This window comes from Rhipicephalus sanguineus, chromosome 5, assembly GCF_013339695.2.
Source record: "Rhipicephalus sanguineus isolate Rsan-2018 chromosome 5, BIME_Rsan_1.4, whole genome shotgun sequence".
Taxonomy (NCBI): Eukaryota; Metazoa; Arthropoda; class Arachnida; order Ixodida; family Ixodidae; genus Rhipicephalus; species Rhipicephalus sanguineus.
The window spans coordinates 143836520-143852695 of NC_051180.1; the positions used below are offsets into that span (position 1 = coordinate 143836520).

Genomic DNA, 16176 nt, shown 5'->3' on the forward strand with positions numbered 1-16176 from the left:
ACCTCCAGAGATTTTTCGAAAATGTGCTCTTTGCATTATTACCCCTGTAATATTGCGCTTTGTGGGTAGTGAATACTCATTCTATAGAATATACATTTTGCGTTAAAAATGTTTTCCGACTACCCAAATTTGTAAATCTTACGATAAAAAATAACAAATTTGAGAGAATCTTCATTTGGTCCATATTGTGATGCAATTTACACCAAGTGGTGCCCCAATTAAAAATCAGCTTTATACCTACATCGAAAGCAAATAAGTAGTTCTTCCTATATGGCATGTTTTATCATTACATATTTTGTTTTATGCACTGAAGATTTTTTGAAGTCCCTGATTGACGGCAATAGGAAACTTCAATGAGGAAAATGCCGTATGAACAAATGGGAAGATAGCCGTCATTGGGCGGAATTTCTGGAGGTGTATAAGATGGAAAAATTACAGTAATATTATAGAGCTCAGAACACTTTGAACAGATGTATTTGTTTAATATGTAGACCACATTTGGTATTGGCGCGAGAAACGATACTCCCAGAATAAAATTTCTGACGAAAATCACTCAGAGTAGATTCTGCAAACTTGGGAAGTCTCCCACGTGACCAAACTTTTTTTCTCTCCGAAATATTCTACCAATTCACCGCTTTTAGTGCAGTAAATTAGCACTTTTTTTTCAAATAGCACTTTTTTTTTAATAGTCGCCAAGTTGGCTAGGACACTTCGCGTGAAATGACACCACAGGGAGTTTCCCAAATTCGATTTACACCGTTCTGCAGGACTCACATGTGCCCAGCCGCACTTGCAGGCGCTAGGCACATGACAGTTCAAAAGTGAGAATGCGATGTATAACCCCGGCAAGTGGTCAAGTGTTACTGACTTCAGAGAAAGGAGAGAGAAACTCGCATCGACCATGATCACGTGGTAGCGCGTAGATCCTAATCCCGCCTCCCAAGACCGTGCCTGAGGCTCTCCGTTCCATTCGCGCCACTTCGCCCCAATAAATCAGGCGCACGCACACGCGCCCAGCAACAACGCACCACATGACACGTGGTCGTAAGCCACCGCGTCCCCTGCTTGCGCATTGACCCACGCGATGGTGAACGGCCTCAGCTCAAAACAACGCGCTTCTCCGTTTGTCGTAGTAATAATAATAACAGAGAGAGAGAGAGGCAGTCTATCGTGTCCTGCAAGCGACGTACGGAGGCGGCGGCGAGTGAACGGCCAAAATAGACCTTCCGCACCCCCCACCGACACTCACCCACATCGGCGGCTGCTCTCTTCCGCGACCGCGACCGCGCGAACGCGCTTTCCTTCTGAGTTTGTAGAGTAGGGCAAATAACCTGAACAGCATCTGCGAGAGGCTCTTGCGGTGAACTGCCGCGCCGCGGCGCTGCTGCGTCGAACCCGGGATGCTGCGTCGAACGGCGCTGCTGCGTCGAACGGAGCTGAAAACTTAAGTTTTGCTTTTCTTGTGGAGTAAAATAGTTTTAATTGAAGTAAAGACACCAGGCCAACGCTAAGAAAAAAAAAGAGTAAAGTTTTTTTGTTTTTTTTTCGAGCCTGGTGGCACACTTGTCACCGCCCCGTTATAAAGGGGACGCTCATAGCATCCATCCATCCATCCCGGGTGCTCCCGGCACTTTGGAAGCGTGCGGTAAGTAGGAAACTCAAGCTACGTGCTGTAACTTTTTAGCCAATTAGAGGCTATTTAACTTGTATGGTGCAGTATGACAAGGAACTTACCTACTTTATACTTTTTTTAACAGCGAAGCTGTTAAAGCTTGAGGTAAGACGGATGACCACGAAAAGCTATCATCATCATGAACGGGTATGTGCCACAGAAATTGGGCAAATCTCACTACTCACCGGCGGTCCACTAAACATGAAAATTGGCATACTCCCGATCGGAAGGCGAGCGTCGTAACCACTCCGTTATCCAGGCACGCTAGCACAGCATAGCACAGCCTTGTGTAGTATAGTATAGTAAGTGGGCGGGAAAGGGAAGTGATGGTGAGGAGGAGGGAAAGGAGGAGGGAAAGGAGGAGGGAAGAGGGTACAGCGAAGAAAGAAAGAGAAAAAAATGGAAAAAAGACAGAAAGAAACATGTAGCATAAGAACACAGAGAAATAGAGAAATCGACAGAAAGAAAGGGAAGAAAAGCAGAAAGAGAAAGAAAGAGAGAAAGACAGAAAATAAAAGAAAGAGAGAGAAAGAACTAAGGAGTGAGAGAGAAAGAGACACAAACAAAGTAACCGGCTTTAGTCAGAACTTGAGGATCGACCAGCCTCGCTGTGCCAGGCTTTGCGTGACTTAGAGCAAACTTCCCGCAGTTTTTCTTTTTATTGATGGTGCAGCAAGTCGATGCTAAAATCATGTATCAAACGGATACGGCACGGGAACAGTAATGTACAAACTATAGTCGGGTACAACTTTAGAAAAAAGCGGCATTTGCACCTCAAAGGCGGATGCACACGCGCTTCCACCAATGGGCGCGCGCTCTAGACTGACGTCACGAGCCGGACGGCCGGTGACTCCGCTCAAGGAGAAGAAGCGGGACTATTTCTTTGCCGCGGAGGCAATCGGCTGCCGCGCTTCGGTCATATGGGCGGGGCCTCTCCTTTTTTCTAAAGTTGTACCCGACTATAGTGCAGTGTGCAAAAAGAAGCAAGTACACCAAATATAATGGAAACAAAATTAATCGAATGGAGGAGCGTTTAAAAAAAAATACGAAGTTAGCTAGAACCAAAATTATTCTCCAGTTACCTAGAACACGAATTCTTCATCATCATCAGTGAGAAACGAAAGGCACTCCTAATGACCGCCAATTTACCCTGTCTTGTGCTAGATTATTCGGTTTTATCTCCGCAAGCTTCTTAACTTCATCGCTCCAATTAACTCGATTCCCTCTTCGGCTGCGTTTCTCATCCCTTGGTATGCATTTCGTTGCTCAAAGCTTTACGAGTCCGGACTAGGTCTATGTCTTTCGCTTAATGTAGATCAGAATATCGGTTACCCTTGTTTGTTCTCTGACCCATTCTGCTTTGTATACGGATTTTTTAATGTTACTCTTGTCATTTTCAGTGCCATAGCGCGCTGCGCGGTCCTCAACCTTTTCTCAACTTCCTTTGTTATCCTCCAAGGTTCAGCGCCACACGTTATAATTGGCAGGATGCAGTGACTGTACACTTTTTCGTTATATGGACCGCGGCCGATCACCTATCATGATTTGGGAATATAATCCTGGAAACTTGCATAAACTTATGTAAAGGAAAAACTGATATCTCAGTGTGTAAATACTTTGCGGGAAAAGCAGATGCGGTCTTCTCACGCAAGCGCTCCACTGATTTCGACCCCAAATGCGTTAAGATTTTAAATACACAAATTCCAGTAACTATCAGAAAACAAAAATTACGCAGTAAAGAAGCCAAATATCGCATATGACAAAAGTTCCAAACACTTGATTTTCATTTGCGTAGCCGTAATCAATAAGAAACATGCTCAAAAGTCTCCTCCAATATCGGTAAAATATGACAATTTGACGTCCTTGTAAAGAATGGTCAACAACTTTCATAACAACTTATCAGTACATCTCTTTACTTAGCACAAACTGGCGAGCGTCCGCAAATAATTTTTAAGGTTATTTACGCCCGCGTTAGAAAAAAAATAGCAGAGCGCAAGCAGGAGACGTTATAAGGCACAACGAAATAAATAAAGGGATCAGCGCAGGTCGCAACTAGTCGTTTCATATATGCATATATGCTACGGTTCCTTGCCTGTCGGCGGAGTCTCTCTATATTGCGTCCTACACTACCTCGGGCGTTGGTCATGATATGTTGACCACGATATTGGACTTTGATCATGGTATCCATGCAAGTTATTTTTATCATCTTACAGTGACACGGAACCACATACGACTTGTTATATCGAGTTAAAGATGAATAGGAGCAAAAAAATCCGGCAGATCCCACGCACTGTGGGCATCGATGTAATGCGAAGCAGCCAGCAGAGCTTTGTTTGTCTTTGAGGCAAATGAAGTCATTCATGTCATGGCATCTAGTCCACTGTATTTCCTATGTTTGTCATGCATTCATGCATGTACCATCCTTAATATAATGAAATATGCATCCTGGTATATGCAATACATGACCTGTCGTTCATGTTCGTCACGCACTCATGTCATGCCATGCCAATTTTGGTGTATATCTAGTTAACAAAACGGCCGGAAGCGCACCAAGACAGTGTCATGTAAATGACGCCGTACATGACATGCATGTTACAATCTGCGTGTTAGGATCGGTCATTTATGTTCGTCATACAATTACGTCACGCAATACCGGTTTTGGTGCATATCAAGGTAGGGAGCCGGCCGTGAGCGGACCATGAGAGTGGCATGTAAATCATGCTGCATATGTAATACACGTCATGATTGTCACGTCACCACCTGCCATTAGTGTTCCTCAAGCTCGGGAAACAGCCGCGAGCGCACCATGAGCGGGCATGTAACTCATGCCCTACACGACATGCATGTCATAATTTTCATGTTACCGCCTGTCATTTATTTTCGTCATACATTCACGTCACCAAGTACCAGTTTAGGGGTATATTAAGCTAGCGAACCGTCCGCGAGCGCACCATGAGCGTGGCATGTAAATCATGCTGCCCATGAAATGCATGTCACGATTGTCATGTACCCCCTATCACTTATGTTTGTCGTACAGTCACGTCACAAAACACCAGTGTTGGTGTAAGTCAAGCTAGCGAAACGGCCGCGAGCAGACCACGAGCGTGGCATGTAAATCATACCCTCCACGACATGCATGTCATGATTGTCATGTCACCAACTGTCACTTATGTTCGTCGTACAGTCATGTCACGCAATACCAATTTTCGTTTATATCAAGCTAGCGAAACGGCCGCGAGCGCACCATGAGCATGACATGTAAATCATGCCCTACACGACATGCATGTCATGATTTTCATATTATCACCTGTTATTTATATTCGCCATACAGTCACGTCACGAAATGCCAGTTTTGGGGCATACCAAGCTAGCGAACCGGCCGCGAGCGCACCATGAGCATGGTATGTAAATCATGCTGCACATGAAAGGCATGTCATGATTGTCATGTTACCACTTGTCATTTAGACTCGTCGTGCAGTCACTTCACGCAATACCAATTCTGATGTGTATCAAGCTAGCGAAACGACCGCGAGCGCACAATGAGCGTGGCATGTAAATCATGTTCTACATGACATGCATGTCACGATTTTCATGTTACCAGCTGTGATTTATGTTCTTCTTAGAGTCACGTCCCGCAATCCCAGATTTGGTAGCTGTCAGGATATCGAAACGGCCGCAAGCGCACCATGAGCGGGGCATGTATGTCATAGCGTACATAACATGCATGTCATAATTTTCGTGTTACCACTTGTCATTTATGTTCGCCATCCAGAAATGTTTCGTCGTTCCAATTTTGGCATATATACATATCATTAAACGGCGGCGAGCGCTCCGAGTCCATGTCATTTAAATCATGCTGTCGATAGCATGCGTGCCATGATTTGCACGATAGAGCCTGTTACTTATGTTTACCATGCACTATTCTTACGCCATACCAATTTTGGTGTATATCAAGTTAAGGAAAGATAGCAAGAGCACCAAGACCATGGCATGTAAATCATGCCGTTCATGGCATGCATGTCATGACTTTCATGTTATGACCTGTCGTTTATGTTCGTCATACAGTCATGTTGTGCCATACAAATTTTGGTACACGTCCCATTAACGAAATGGCCACGAGAGCACAAAGTCGTAGGCGGCTATTAGATAGATAGATAGATAGATAGATAGATAGATAGATAGATAGATAGATAGATAGATAGATAGATAGATAGATAGATAGATAGATAGATAGATAGATAGATAGATAGATAGATAGATAGATATGTTCAAAGTCGCAGAAGTTCGCTAAGAAATGTTTCGCATTTAAAACCAAGAGCGTAGCAGACGACCGCAGCTTCCCAAGCGGAGAGAGTCTATGGGTTTAGCACAACAGCACACCTAGCGGCGTTTCGCCGCTCACGCTCTTTCATACATTCGCGCTCCCCCAAGGCTCCAACATAGAGTCAGTGGGGCTCTTCGATTTTCCACTTCTGGCTACCCGCGGGCTGCCAGAGCCAGCCAGAGCGCGCTCGTTTTTCTCGGGTTGCTCCGACCCCCCCGCGGTGCACTTCCGGTTGGCGTTCGTTTTTCTCGGGTTGGACGGTTCTGGCGACCCGCGGGGAGCCCGAGGGTCGCCAGAACCTTCCAGGACAATTTAGTCGTGGAAGCTCTCTGGAAGGTTTCGGGCTAGCAGACGCCGAAAAGAGACGATACGCGCTCGCCGCCATCTTTGTGAGGACTCGACGGATTGCAATGCGGGCGCTTGCGGACTACACCTTTGCTTGTCCTTACGCTCGGGCCGCTCGGCGCCGTTCCGCCGTGCGAGATGGCGCGATTACGAGTGGCGGCGAGCATTTGGAGCTAATGTGTATTGCTTTTCTTATGTGTCCCGTGAAGTTTCCTTCCGTGAACAACGCGGCGAACTGTGGCGTTCTAACCATTCTAACTGCGTCGTGTACATGTCCCAAAAGTTATGTACACGTTCGTACGAACGCATGGATACCCCTTTCGAGTTTATTTTTTCGTAGTAGTATTCGATTTTGGTGTTTTGTGTGCTTTATGTGCATTTAGCTGAGACGATTGTGATCGATATATTTCGCTCCGTCGTATGTTTGCGTGCGTGAACCCCGTCAGAACTTAACTATTTCAACTAGGTCATCGATGTTGATAAAATGCACTGATCGAATAAAAGCGATCGCGACCTTGTTTTTTGTGTGATGCTCGTTGGTCGCGAACGGCGTGCGAGCGTACTTCGATCTATGGGCCAGTACATGAGGTATGGTATAATGTTATGCTACGACGCGTCGATGTGAAAAAACGAAGATGAATTCAGAAATGTATACATCCTTTTGTTGCTGATTTCATCGTCGGCTCTGTCTTTTTCCACCTCTTAGTAATAATTCCATGCAGTATGTACGCGGTTATCACCTAGTAGCTCAAATAAAAGCTGAGCTAGTACATGAGATTTTGGGAGTGCCACTTAGGACTGGAAAAGAGGCTCAGGCAACATCTGCCAAAACGAGTCGAAGACGCGTCACACGGAAGTTTATTTTAGATATAACACGCACTCGTGGTACCCATACCGCCGCACGTCTCAAGTTATGACAAAACGCAAGCTGGTCAACGCGTGTGTGCGACGTAGTACGCGATAGATCCTCGAGCTCTTTTGGGGACACGATCACTTTCGCGAGATTTTCGCGTCGTGTTGTGCAGCGACTGTTACACGTACTAAGCAGACGTGAGCTGGTTAAGCCGTTAGCGGCGCGGCAGCTCACCTTGCATCGCTTTCGTGGCGCCGTGCGCCAGCTGGCTGTTTTGTTCGCGGATGGGGCGAGTTGCGCACGATTTTGCGAACGTACGTGATCGTATCCCAAATCCGTATGCTCGAGAATATCACAATTCAGCTCTTCAGCAAACCTAGCCACATATTTTCAAGCGGGCAATGCAGAAAAACCAACGCGCACGCGGCGCAAAGTTTCGTTTGCTGCCACGGCGGTAGCGTTTGTTTACGTTTAGGCTGGCTGTCCCAGCGTTCGATTTTGTAATCTTGGGGCAGCTTCGGGTTGTCTCGGGCTTCCCACACACGTGACCAAGACGCTGTTTCCTGTCCCGACCGGAACTAGCTGGCTGACCCTCTGGCTATCTCTGGCTGCCAGAAAGCTGCCAGAAGTCCGAAAATCGAAGAGCCCCAGTATATTAACTCTATGGGCTCCAAGCATGGCTCCAAGTGTTCTCACTTCTCACTCTATCCGCACTTGCACGTGGGAGAGGGGAGGCATTTAGGGAGCACGGTGACGAGGGGGCGCGGCTTCGCTCGGGAGCAGTCGCAGCAGTCGCGCAACACGGCGCAACCGCGCGCGGAGCAGCTCCTAGCGGCGAATGCGCACTAGGCCGACTGGGCCAAGTATTCTCTCGGCTCCAGCTGTGAAGGAACGCGCTGAGTGCACGCGTGCGCGCCGTGTGTGTCTGATGCCAGCGGTCGACTCGGCGACGCATCGTAGCTGGGCCGCTCGCTGGTTTCCACGTTCGCTCGCTCGCTCGGCTCCGAACGGTGCCCTTGGGCATCAGCGGTCTTCGTTCTGAAGCGCGGCCCAGTCAAGATGGAGAAGGGCGGCGCCGCATTGGAGTCCAGCTCATGGAGCGACGTCGCCGCTCAGCAACAGCGAGGCGACGGCGTGCCCGTTCACTTCGTGTCGGTTAACAAGGTTCCGACGCAGGTGATCTGCTACGGCGACCCCGGAAACCTGGCGCTGGACGCCGCCAAGCCCGTGGTCCTCGTCATTCCAGGTGCGCTTTCTCCGCGTGCATTTATTTTGCCTCGCGCGCGAAAGGGCGCGCGGTTGAGGAGGAAAGCGCGCGAACCTGCCCATCCTCCCGCTCGCGCGTGCGACTCTCTGTTTACCAAGAGCGCTTTCTTTCAATCGTTTTGAGCAGAAAGTCGATTGCGCATGTGCGGACTCTTATGCGGCGGGTGATTTGAATTCGGTTGCGGCTACGCCCACCTCCTGTGGTTTGCCGGAGGGCCTCTCCCTTCCTCCCCTATTTTCTTCGCTCGCTGGCGCGCCCGTGTGAGTGTGCAGCCACGTGGGTTTAGGAACGTGGCTGGGACGCCGCCCGTTCGTTGTGCGCTACGACATCGTCTAATCGAAAGTTCTCAAGTTCCATCTTCCGTTCTTGCTACATTACGCATGCATATATCATATAGATACTTGTCCAGCGAGTTCCGCAACTGGAAATTAAATTTTAAAAGAAAGGCCGCCACTGAAAAGGCACCGCTCCCCACCGAAGGACCACTGGCTGTCTCGTGGCCGCGAAAAAAAAAGGAAAAAAGCTTAAATGCTGAGATTTACAAGCCGGCAGCATTGAACCATATATATGCTACCCGTATAAGCTGTGAGAGTTTCTGCAACTACGTGCGGCGACCAGAATAATGGAAGGCAATCACTAGAATTTCGCAATATACGCAATATTCATTCGATGAATCTAATTTCTGACATCGTATAACTGTTTCAATGCCAACGTCCTGAAGAAAGACGACCAGTCAAGATTCGTTCTGCTCTTAAAGTGACACATCGTTTAATTTTAGATGTTACCCTGCGACGTATACGTGACTCCTGCGTGCACACCGTTAAGTGTGTGTAGCAAGTATTATGCTCATTTGTACAATTAGCTACGCTACACACAACAGTGAATTCTCTTCAACATGCGTAGCACATGCCTACAGATTTTACTTTATCCGGAAAGCAGTTATGTTCATAATCTATCAGAAAATGATGTTGGAGGCTGTGGTACAAGCAGCCTTCTTTATTATTTTTTTTTGTGCTCGTAAAAGCACTTCGTGAAGTGAAAAATAGTAAAAGCCAAACATGGTGTAAGCAGGCAGAATAAAATAAATTGTTCTCGAGCACACGCTCGAGGACAATATGAGGGATGCCGCAGTCGAGGGCGCCGGAAATTTAGACCATCTGGTGTTCTTTAACGTGCACCTAAATCTAAGTACACGGGCCTTTGGCATTTCACCTCCATCGAGATAGCCGCCGCTACGGCCGTGGTTCGATCCCGCGATTCTGTTCAGCAGTTGGGTACCATAACCACTACACCACCGTGGCGGGTAACTTACGATTACACTAAATCAACGTACGGCGATTCGGCCACACCTGGGCATGAAGGATCCGTTCGAGTTCAAGGTTCAGGTTTAACGACTGGCTCAACATTCACGGGTGCCGCATAGGGAAAGTTTTATTGCTGTTGAGCTAAAATTTAAAATGAGGGTTCGAATTTGCTGAAATAAAATGTACCAGCGCGTCTTAGTATAACAGGAAACAGCACCAAACTCAAAAGAATATTGTCTGTCACATTCACGCATCGACACGAGTACGACAAATCTATCGTGACACACGTCACCGTGCGGACGCATAGGCATGCCCAAATTGGGCTAGCATTACGGAAAACGGTTGTTACTGACAGCAATGAAAATCATTACTCGTTAACAGACGCTGTATATATATTTAAAACAACAAGCGCGTCACATGGAACTTAAGTACCTTCCATTAGATGCAGTCGACGCGTACAGCTGAAAGGCGACTTCGGGCTTGCACCTTCGCACAGGCGGTCGAGGGAGTGAGAAAGCGAAATGAAAAAGAGAGAGAGAGGGGGGGGGGGGGGTGAGCCGCTACGGCGAATCGCACGGTGGAGCGTGCAGCCGGCGCTTAGTTCAAATCGACCGCCTGATCAGAGCCGCGCATGCGCAATCGGCTTCATGCGCGGAACCGCTGAAGAAAAGCTACGTTTCGCTTAGCGACCACGCGGGAACGGGAAGCGCGAAGGCGTGGGAGCGAGAAAGGAGGTATAAGATACAAAACGGAAGCGCGCGTAATTCCGGTAAACGCCCTGGCATAAGATCGATAAGCCTAACTGTAAACGGAAACAGAGTCGCCTTTCTTTTCTTTTCTTTCATTCTTGTTTAACGGGAAACTTCGAGAAGTAGAGCGAGACAGAGAATATGAGTCGGAGCGAAGGAAAGGTGATGTTAGAAATGTAATAGAAAATATTTTTTCGAGTTTTGTGGCACCCGCAGTGTGAACCATTTCCGCTCCTTCTTGTTACCCCCTCTGTCGCGAATCTGCTGACTAACGTGGATAAAGCATCAAGAATAAGGCACGAATTATAATTGCGACCCTAAAACGCCTATTTCTTGCTCGCTGCCATATTCGCTACCACAGTGACTGTCTCACTACCGAAGTGTGAATACGTAAACCTTTTACTCTTATGGGACTTGTATGAATAGTTCGTCCCGTCATCGATGTTCCGAACCTGATGAAGGTGGCTTTTAAATTCGGGTTCCACCGTATAAGAGAGGGAGAGAGAGAGATAAAAGGCACATACTCAAAACAAGCCGAGAACGGGTAATCAAATTGTTTTTCACCAGCAGCGTTGCCCTCTTGCAACAACCTCGACTGGTCTATTTGATTGCATACAATTGCTTCTCGCCGCCGTTCTTCCGCTGCGCAAATCAACTCTAGTTTTTTTTTTCTCGTTTTGTATGCGGCAGTACCACGCGGCAGTCTTGTTCGGGCAAAATACGCCCAGCGCCAATTATATAATGAAGTGGGGCTTAATGAAGAAGAGTCACTCAGCCTTGTTATTAATTCCGCTAGAGCGCACGAATGTATGTGCCAACCACAGCTCAAGTCAAATGTACGTAAACACGTCCGACGTATGGCGCAGGCTATAAACCATGTGTACTGAGTAAGTTTATAAATATAACGAAGCTAGGTTTTTCAGTGGCCATGCCGAAACATTAATTAGAACATAATTCAACATATTTAGTAGTCGGACGTTAGGTGGAGAATAATTAACTTCTTCGCACAAACTTTATATTCGTATTATATGAAATGAGATGAAAACGTTGCAAAGAAAAAAAAATATAGCGATGTCCCAGATGGGCGTACCTATGTTAAGCACAACCGCATGAAGTACGCATGACGGCGCATCCATCGTATTATTAAATATTCTATTTTTTTATCTCTTTCCATTAAGAGTGACGTACAGGCGTGATTGCGAATAATTTAGGTACGTGTGGATATTTGAGATTTCGAATACGAAGCAAGTAGTCACACACTGGTGTTTGTTTTGTGCTCGATTCGAGAAGCTCAATATCCGAAATTTTCGAATAGTATTCGCACTTATTTGATAGTGAGGAATAATAACACTTGTTGTAGTCTCGACGGAAAATGTATCGATGCAAGTGAGGGCCGCTGCTTCTGCTGACAGCCGTGTACGTTCCGAATAGCTACGCAAAATCACCAGTTCCTGAGCGAACGCGCTCGAAGGATCATCTCCGCTCATAAATTTCAAGTCGTTCACTTGAAATGGCATGAGTTTTATGCACTCTGTGTACATATTTGTCGTGCCTATATTTCCTAATCATTAAAAAAAAATTCGGCAGATCCCACGTACCGTGGGAGTCGATCTTATGCGAAGCATGCGGCGGGTAGGTGACTGTGGCGTAACTTTTTTTTACTGAGCGACAGGTTACAAAATGACGCTAAACATTTGTATCAATTTTATACGCACACATATATATGTTGAAGAGCCGCATATGTGTTATATAACCAGTTGTTTACGGTTGGGTAAAGCTGCAAATGGCAACGTGGGTATTATCAACACCAGAAGCGGTAAGCTGATATGTAGTGCTTACACGTGTCCCGAGAACGCACGCACGTGTCACGAACCGGTGTGCATGTGTGCAAGAAGTTCTTGACAGTTCTTGAACAAGGGCATCATCACCGTGATCAGTGAGCACCAGCAGCTGGCCATGACTTGTTATAGGATCCGGTCGTGATCGTGGTGACGAGGGGTCCATGTGTAGTGAAGTATGTGGTATAGTAGAGCTGTTGGAATTTTTGGATGCCTCGGTCATTTCGTCGACAAATTGTCTGTCGACAGAGCCGGCGACATGTCGGAACCTGAAGCCACCCTTCGCGTTGGTGAGGCTAGTAGGCCTGGATAGCGCTATGTAGAACAACATCAGTGGATGGTGTTTGTCGTATTCGTAGACTACCTGGGCGTATGTGGCCTACGTAGCCTAGTTTACAAAGCGGCTGTCAATCAATCTGGCATCATCCTCGGTCAGCATGAGGCCATCGCCCAGCCTCGTAAGAAATGAAGAGGACACTGCGTCGTTCTGGTGGACGAAGTGCACTTTACGGTGCGGTGATGTGGATATCATATGTAACTTTCGTTGATGTATTCCTCCGGGGTCGAGCAATGCTTCAATATAGCTTGCTTAATTATAGGAATACAAACGTAATGTTTATTAGATTGCTATAAAATCGGAGCCAACACTGGAACTACAGACGTTAACCTTATATGACGCCTGTATCGTAGGAGTACACATCGTAGGACTATCACGCATGTAGTGTTTATTGCTTTCTTGTAAAATTAGATAGCCAGCACCCCAACCACAATTGCCGTTGCACCGGTATTACGCCTGCGTAGGCTGTTTTTCCAAACCAGTTTATAGACCTGGCGTGGCTCAGTGGTAGAATACCTGATAGCTACGCAGAATGCTTGGGTTCGATTCCTGCTGGGATCCTAATTTTCATTCTTTCCATTCGTTGAGTCAACGCTGCCGATGTTGGTTTTCCTTAACGCTCTAGCATTTAAGTTACCAATGTCTGTTCTCGCCGTTCCTGGGTCGATATAAACTGTCAATCACCTGTGGCGCATACCCGTACACCGCAGCCCGTGGTAAACGGGTATGTGCCACACGTGTCTAGTAGAAAGGGTTTGACGACGTACGCGACAGGATTTTAACGTTATTCATGTCATGAGCCGACAGTCATATTCGTCAAATCCTGTTACACTCCCCTGCAAATTTTGGTCTACACCAAGTTAAGGAGGCGATCATGAGAGCACCCAGACGTAGGCGGCTAGATAGATAGATAGATAGATAGATAGATAGATAGATAGATAGATAGATAGATAGATAGATAGATAGATAGATAGATAGATAGATAGATAGATAGATAGATAGATAGATAGATAGATAGATAGATAGATAGATAGATAGATAGATAGATAGATAGATAGATAGATAGATAGATAGATAGATAGATAGATAGATAGATAGATAGATAGATAGATAGATAGATACGTAGATAGAAACGCTCAAAGTGCCAGAGGTTCGCTAAGAAATGCTTCGCATTTAAAAAAGAAACGAAGCGCTTTAGTATAACAAATCAACACGTTCAACGAACGCAGCACTCTTCGTGTACTATTTTCTCTGCGAAAACGTATACATTGTCTGCATAAGAGGTCTTCGTTATAAAAAAAATTCTTAAGAGTGATTAAATGAGCTTATACGACTTGAAACACTGGCACACCATCGACAGTGCCACGTGATTCGTATAAATACATTAAAAACTTGCTGTGGGTGTACCTGTTTAGCAGTGAACGGCAGTAATGGATCCACACTGCTAACAGAATGACCTTTCTAATTTCATTTTATAATTACAAGGCAGAAGAATGAGGGTCAATATTGAGTGTCACTGTCACACACTGCATCGCGTGACGATATGTATACCGTGGTAACCGAAGTAGCACAGTATATAGCATGCAAAGATGCTGACGTGCATGCTTTCTGAGCGCCCTCTTTAGATCATCCGTTGCGACAACGGCCGACCGTCGAGTCTGACATCCGCAGTGCAGAACAGCTTTCTTCATTCTCTAAATAGCATGGGGATATGCTATAGGAAATGTGCGCGATTGTTTCGCTGCAGCTCCAGCTGTCTCAAGCAATGCTGCCTGCGACAATATGGAATTAGCATAAGCAGCCGCAGGAAACACGACTCCAGCCACGGACAGTGAGGATGATTTTCTCCACACTATATATGCCTGGCATTGCGGACATTATACAGACCAGAAAGTCAAGTGAACAGACGCTTAGACGCAGAGGGAGCGGCTTCGCCACCATTTTTTCTGCGGGAAGGCTGGGGGGGGGGGGGGGGGGGGGAGCGACGTAGCTGTTTATTGAAAGGCAGTATAGCTTAGCGCTGGCGAAGACGAGGACAACAAGTAAGAGACACTGGACACATGGGCGCTGTGTCCAGAGCCCATGTGTCCAGTGTCTTTTCCTTGTTGTCCTCGTCTTCACCAGCGCAAAGCTACTGCCCTTCAAGATGCACCAACGAGCCGACATCGCTACACTTGTTTACTGAGGAAAGCACGCCAAATAAGACGTTGTGATCAAGCTTTGAAGTTTATTTACGCAAAGTTCATTCCAGCGCTCTCCTATATGTCTACAATAAATTCGGCCAATCACTCGGAATGTTAAGGGAAAGAGAAAACAGATTTTTCTCGTATGAGTAAATTGCTCTTTCACAATTCCAAAATCACCACGCTTACCTCGAGAAAACGCTTGGGAAGCGAGACAACGCGCAAAAAGACAATGTGTGTGGCGACGCCACGTTGAAGTTCCCCGCACCGATCGCCATGACGTCATAAATTTTGACGGCGTCTACCAGGGCCTACGTCGTTCCTAATCGATAAAACTGAAGTACGTTGTCCTCGGAGCGGGGCCAGAGACTTAACATACCGAGTTTCAAGAAATTTCCTTGAGCCGATGTCGCCAAATTACGAAAAATAGGCTTTGAAATCCACGACGTCACGTGCGGCGATTTCGGCGCGAAATTTAAAAATGAAACTTTGACCTTGATTTTATACTCTATTAATAAACCTACGATGGCTAAATTAACGACATTCGAGTTCTCGGAGTACATGTTATCAATTTAAACGGATTCATTGTTTCACGTTTGTGTCACTAAGATTTTCACATGAGAAGGGTGAGAGGGTAGGCAAGTGGACGCCTTCTGTTCGCTGAGGACGAGGCTATCAGGATATTTCCGTTAACTGCGTTTGTTTTGCTCTGCAGCAAAGATAGATTGCTGAAGATAAGCACAGAGACCTTGAAGTCGAGTTAATTCTGGTATGTCTCGTGACGGTGATTCATAAACCTTATCTGGTATATACAACAATAGAGGAGGCTGGCGCAGTTGCCCAACAGTTCTGAGATTATCTTGATCATATAAATGATGTCCGTAGTTCAGAAAAAAAAGAACGTACTAACAGTCACAAGTCGGCTGACATATTTAGAGCTTATCACTGTCAGCCTCCTAAATCGACAACATGTGATGTATACCGGCCGTGGAGTGTGATTTGTACGCAGTATGCAAACGCATGCCCATTAAGATAAAGCCATGTTTGATTGGTGCTGAATGCTTGTCCATGTTTGTCAAGGCCGCCGTAAAAATGCGTCCAATGCAGAGTGTTGCGTGATATTATATATTTACTTAAGACTTTTTTTGGATGAGCTCATTATGCTTATGGAAGACATACTCACGTTGGAATGAGGGGATCTAGTTGTGTTAGCCTAGCGTGAGGTGCTGCACGGCTATAGAGGACGTGGGCTCGATTCCCGGACTCGATTCCGGGACACAGCGGCCGCATTTCGTTGAAGGTGA

The 16176-nt window shown here is 46.4% G+C and overlaps 1 protein-coding gene across 1 annotated transcript in view; it reads left to right on the forward strand.

Moving 5' to 3' along the window:
- The first annotated feature begins 8047 nt into the window (after positions 1 to 8047).
- The window catches only part of LOC119394295 (lipid droplet-associated hydrolase), a 107490-nt gene continuing 99361 nt past the window's right edge, over positions 8048 to 16176 (forward strand). Inside the window, exon 1 of the mRNA XM_037661576.2 lies at positions 8048 to 8440. Within this exon, the coding sequence (XP_037517504.1) occupies positions 8254 to 8440 (187 nt within the window). The 5' untranslated portion in view covers positions 8048 to 8253. The remainder of the gene's footprint in view (positions 8441 to 16176) is intronic.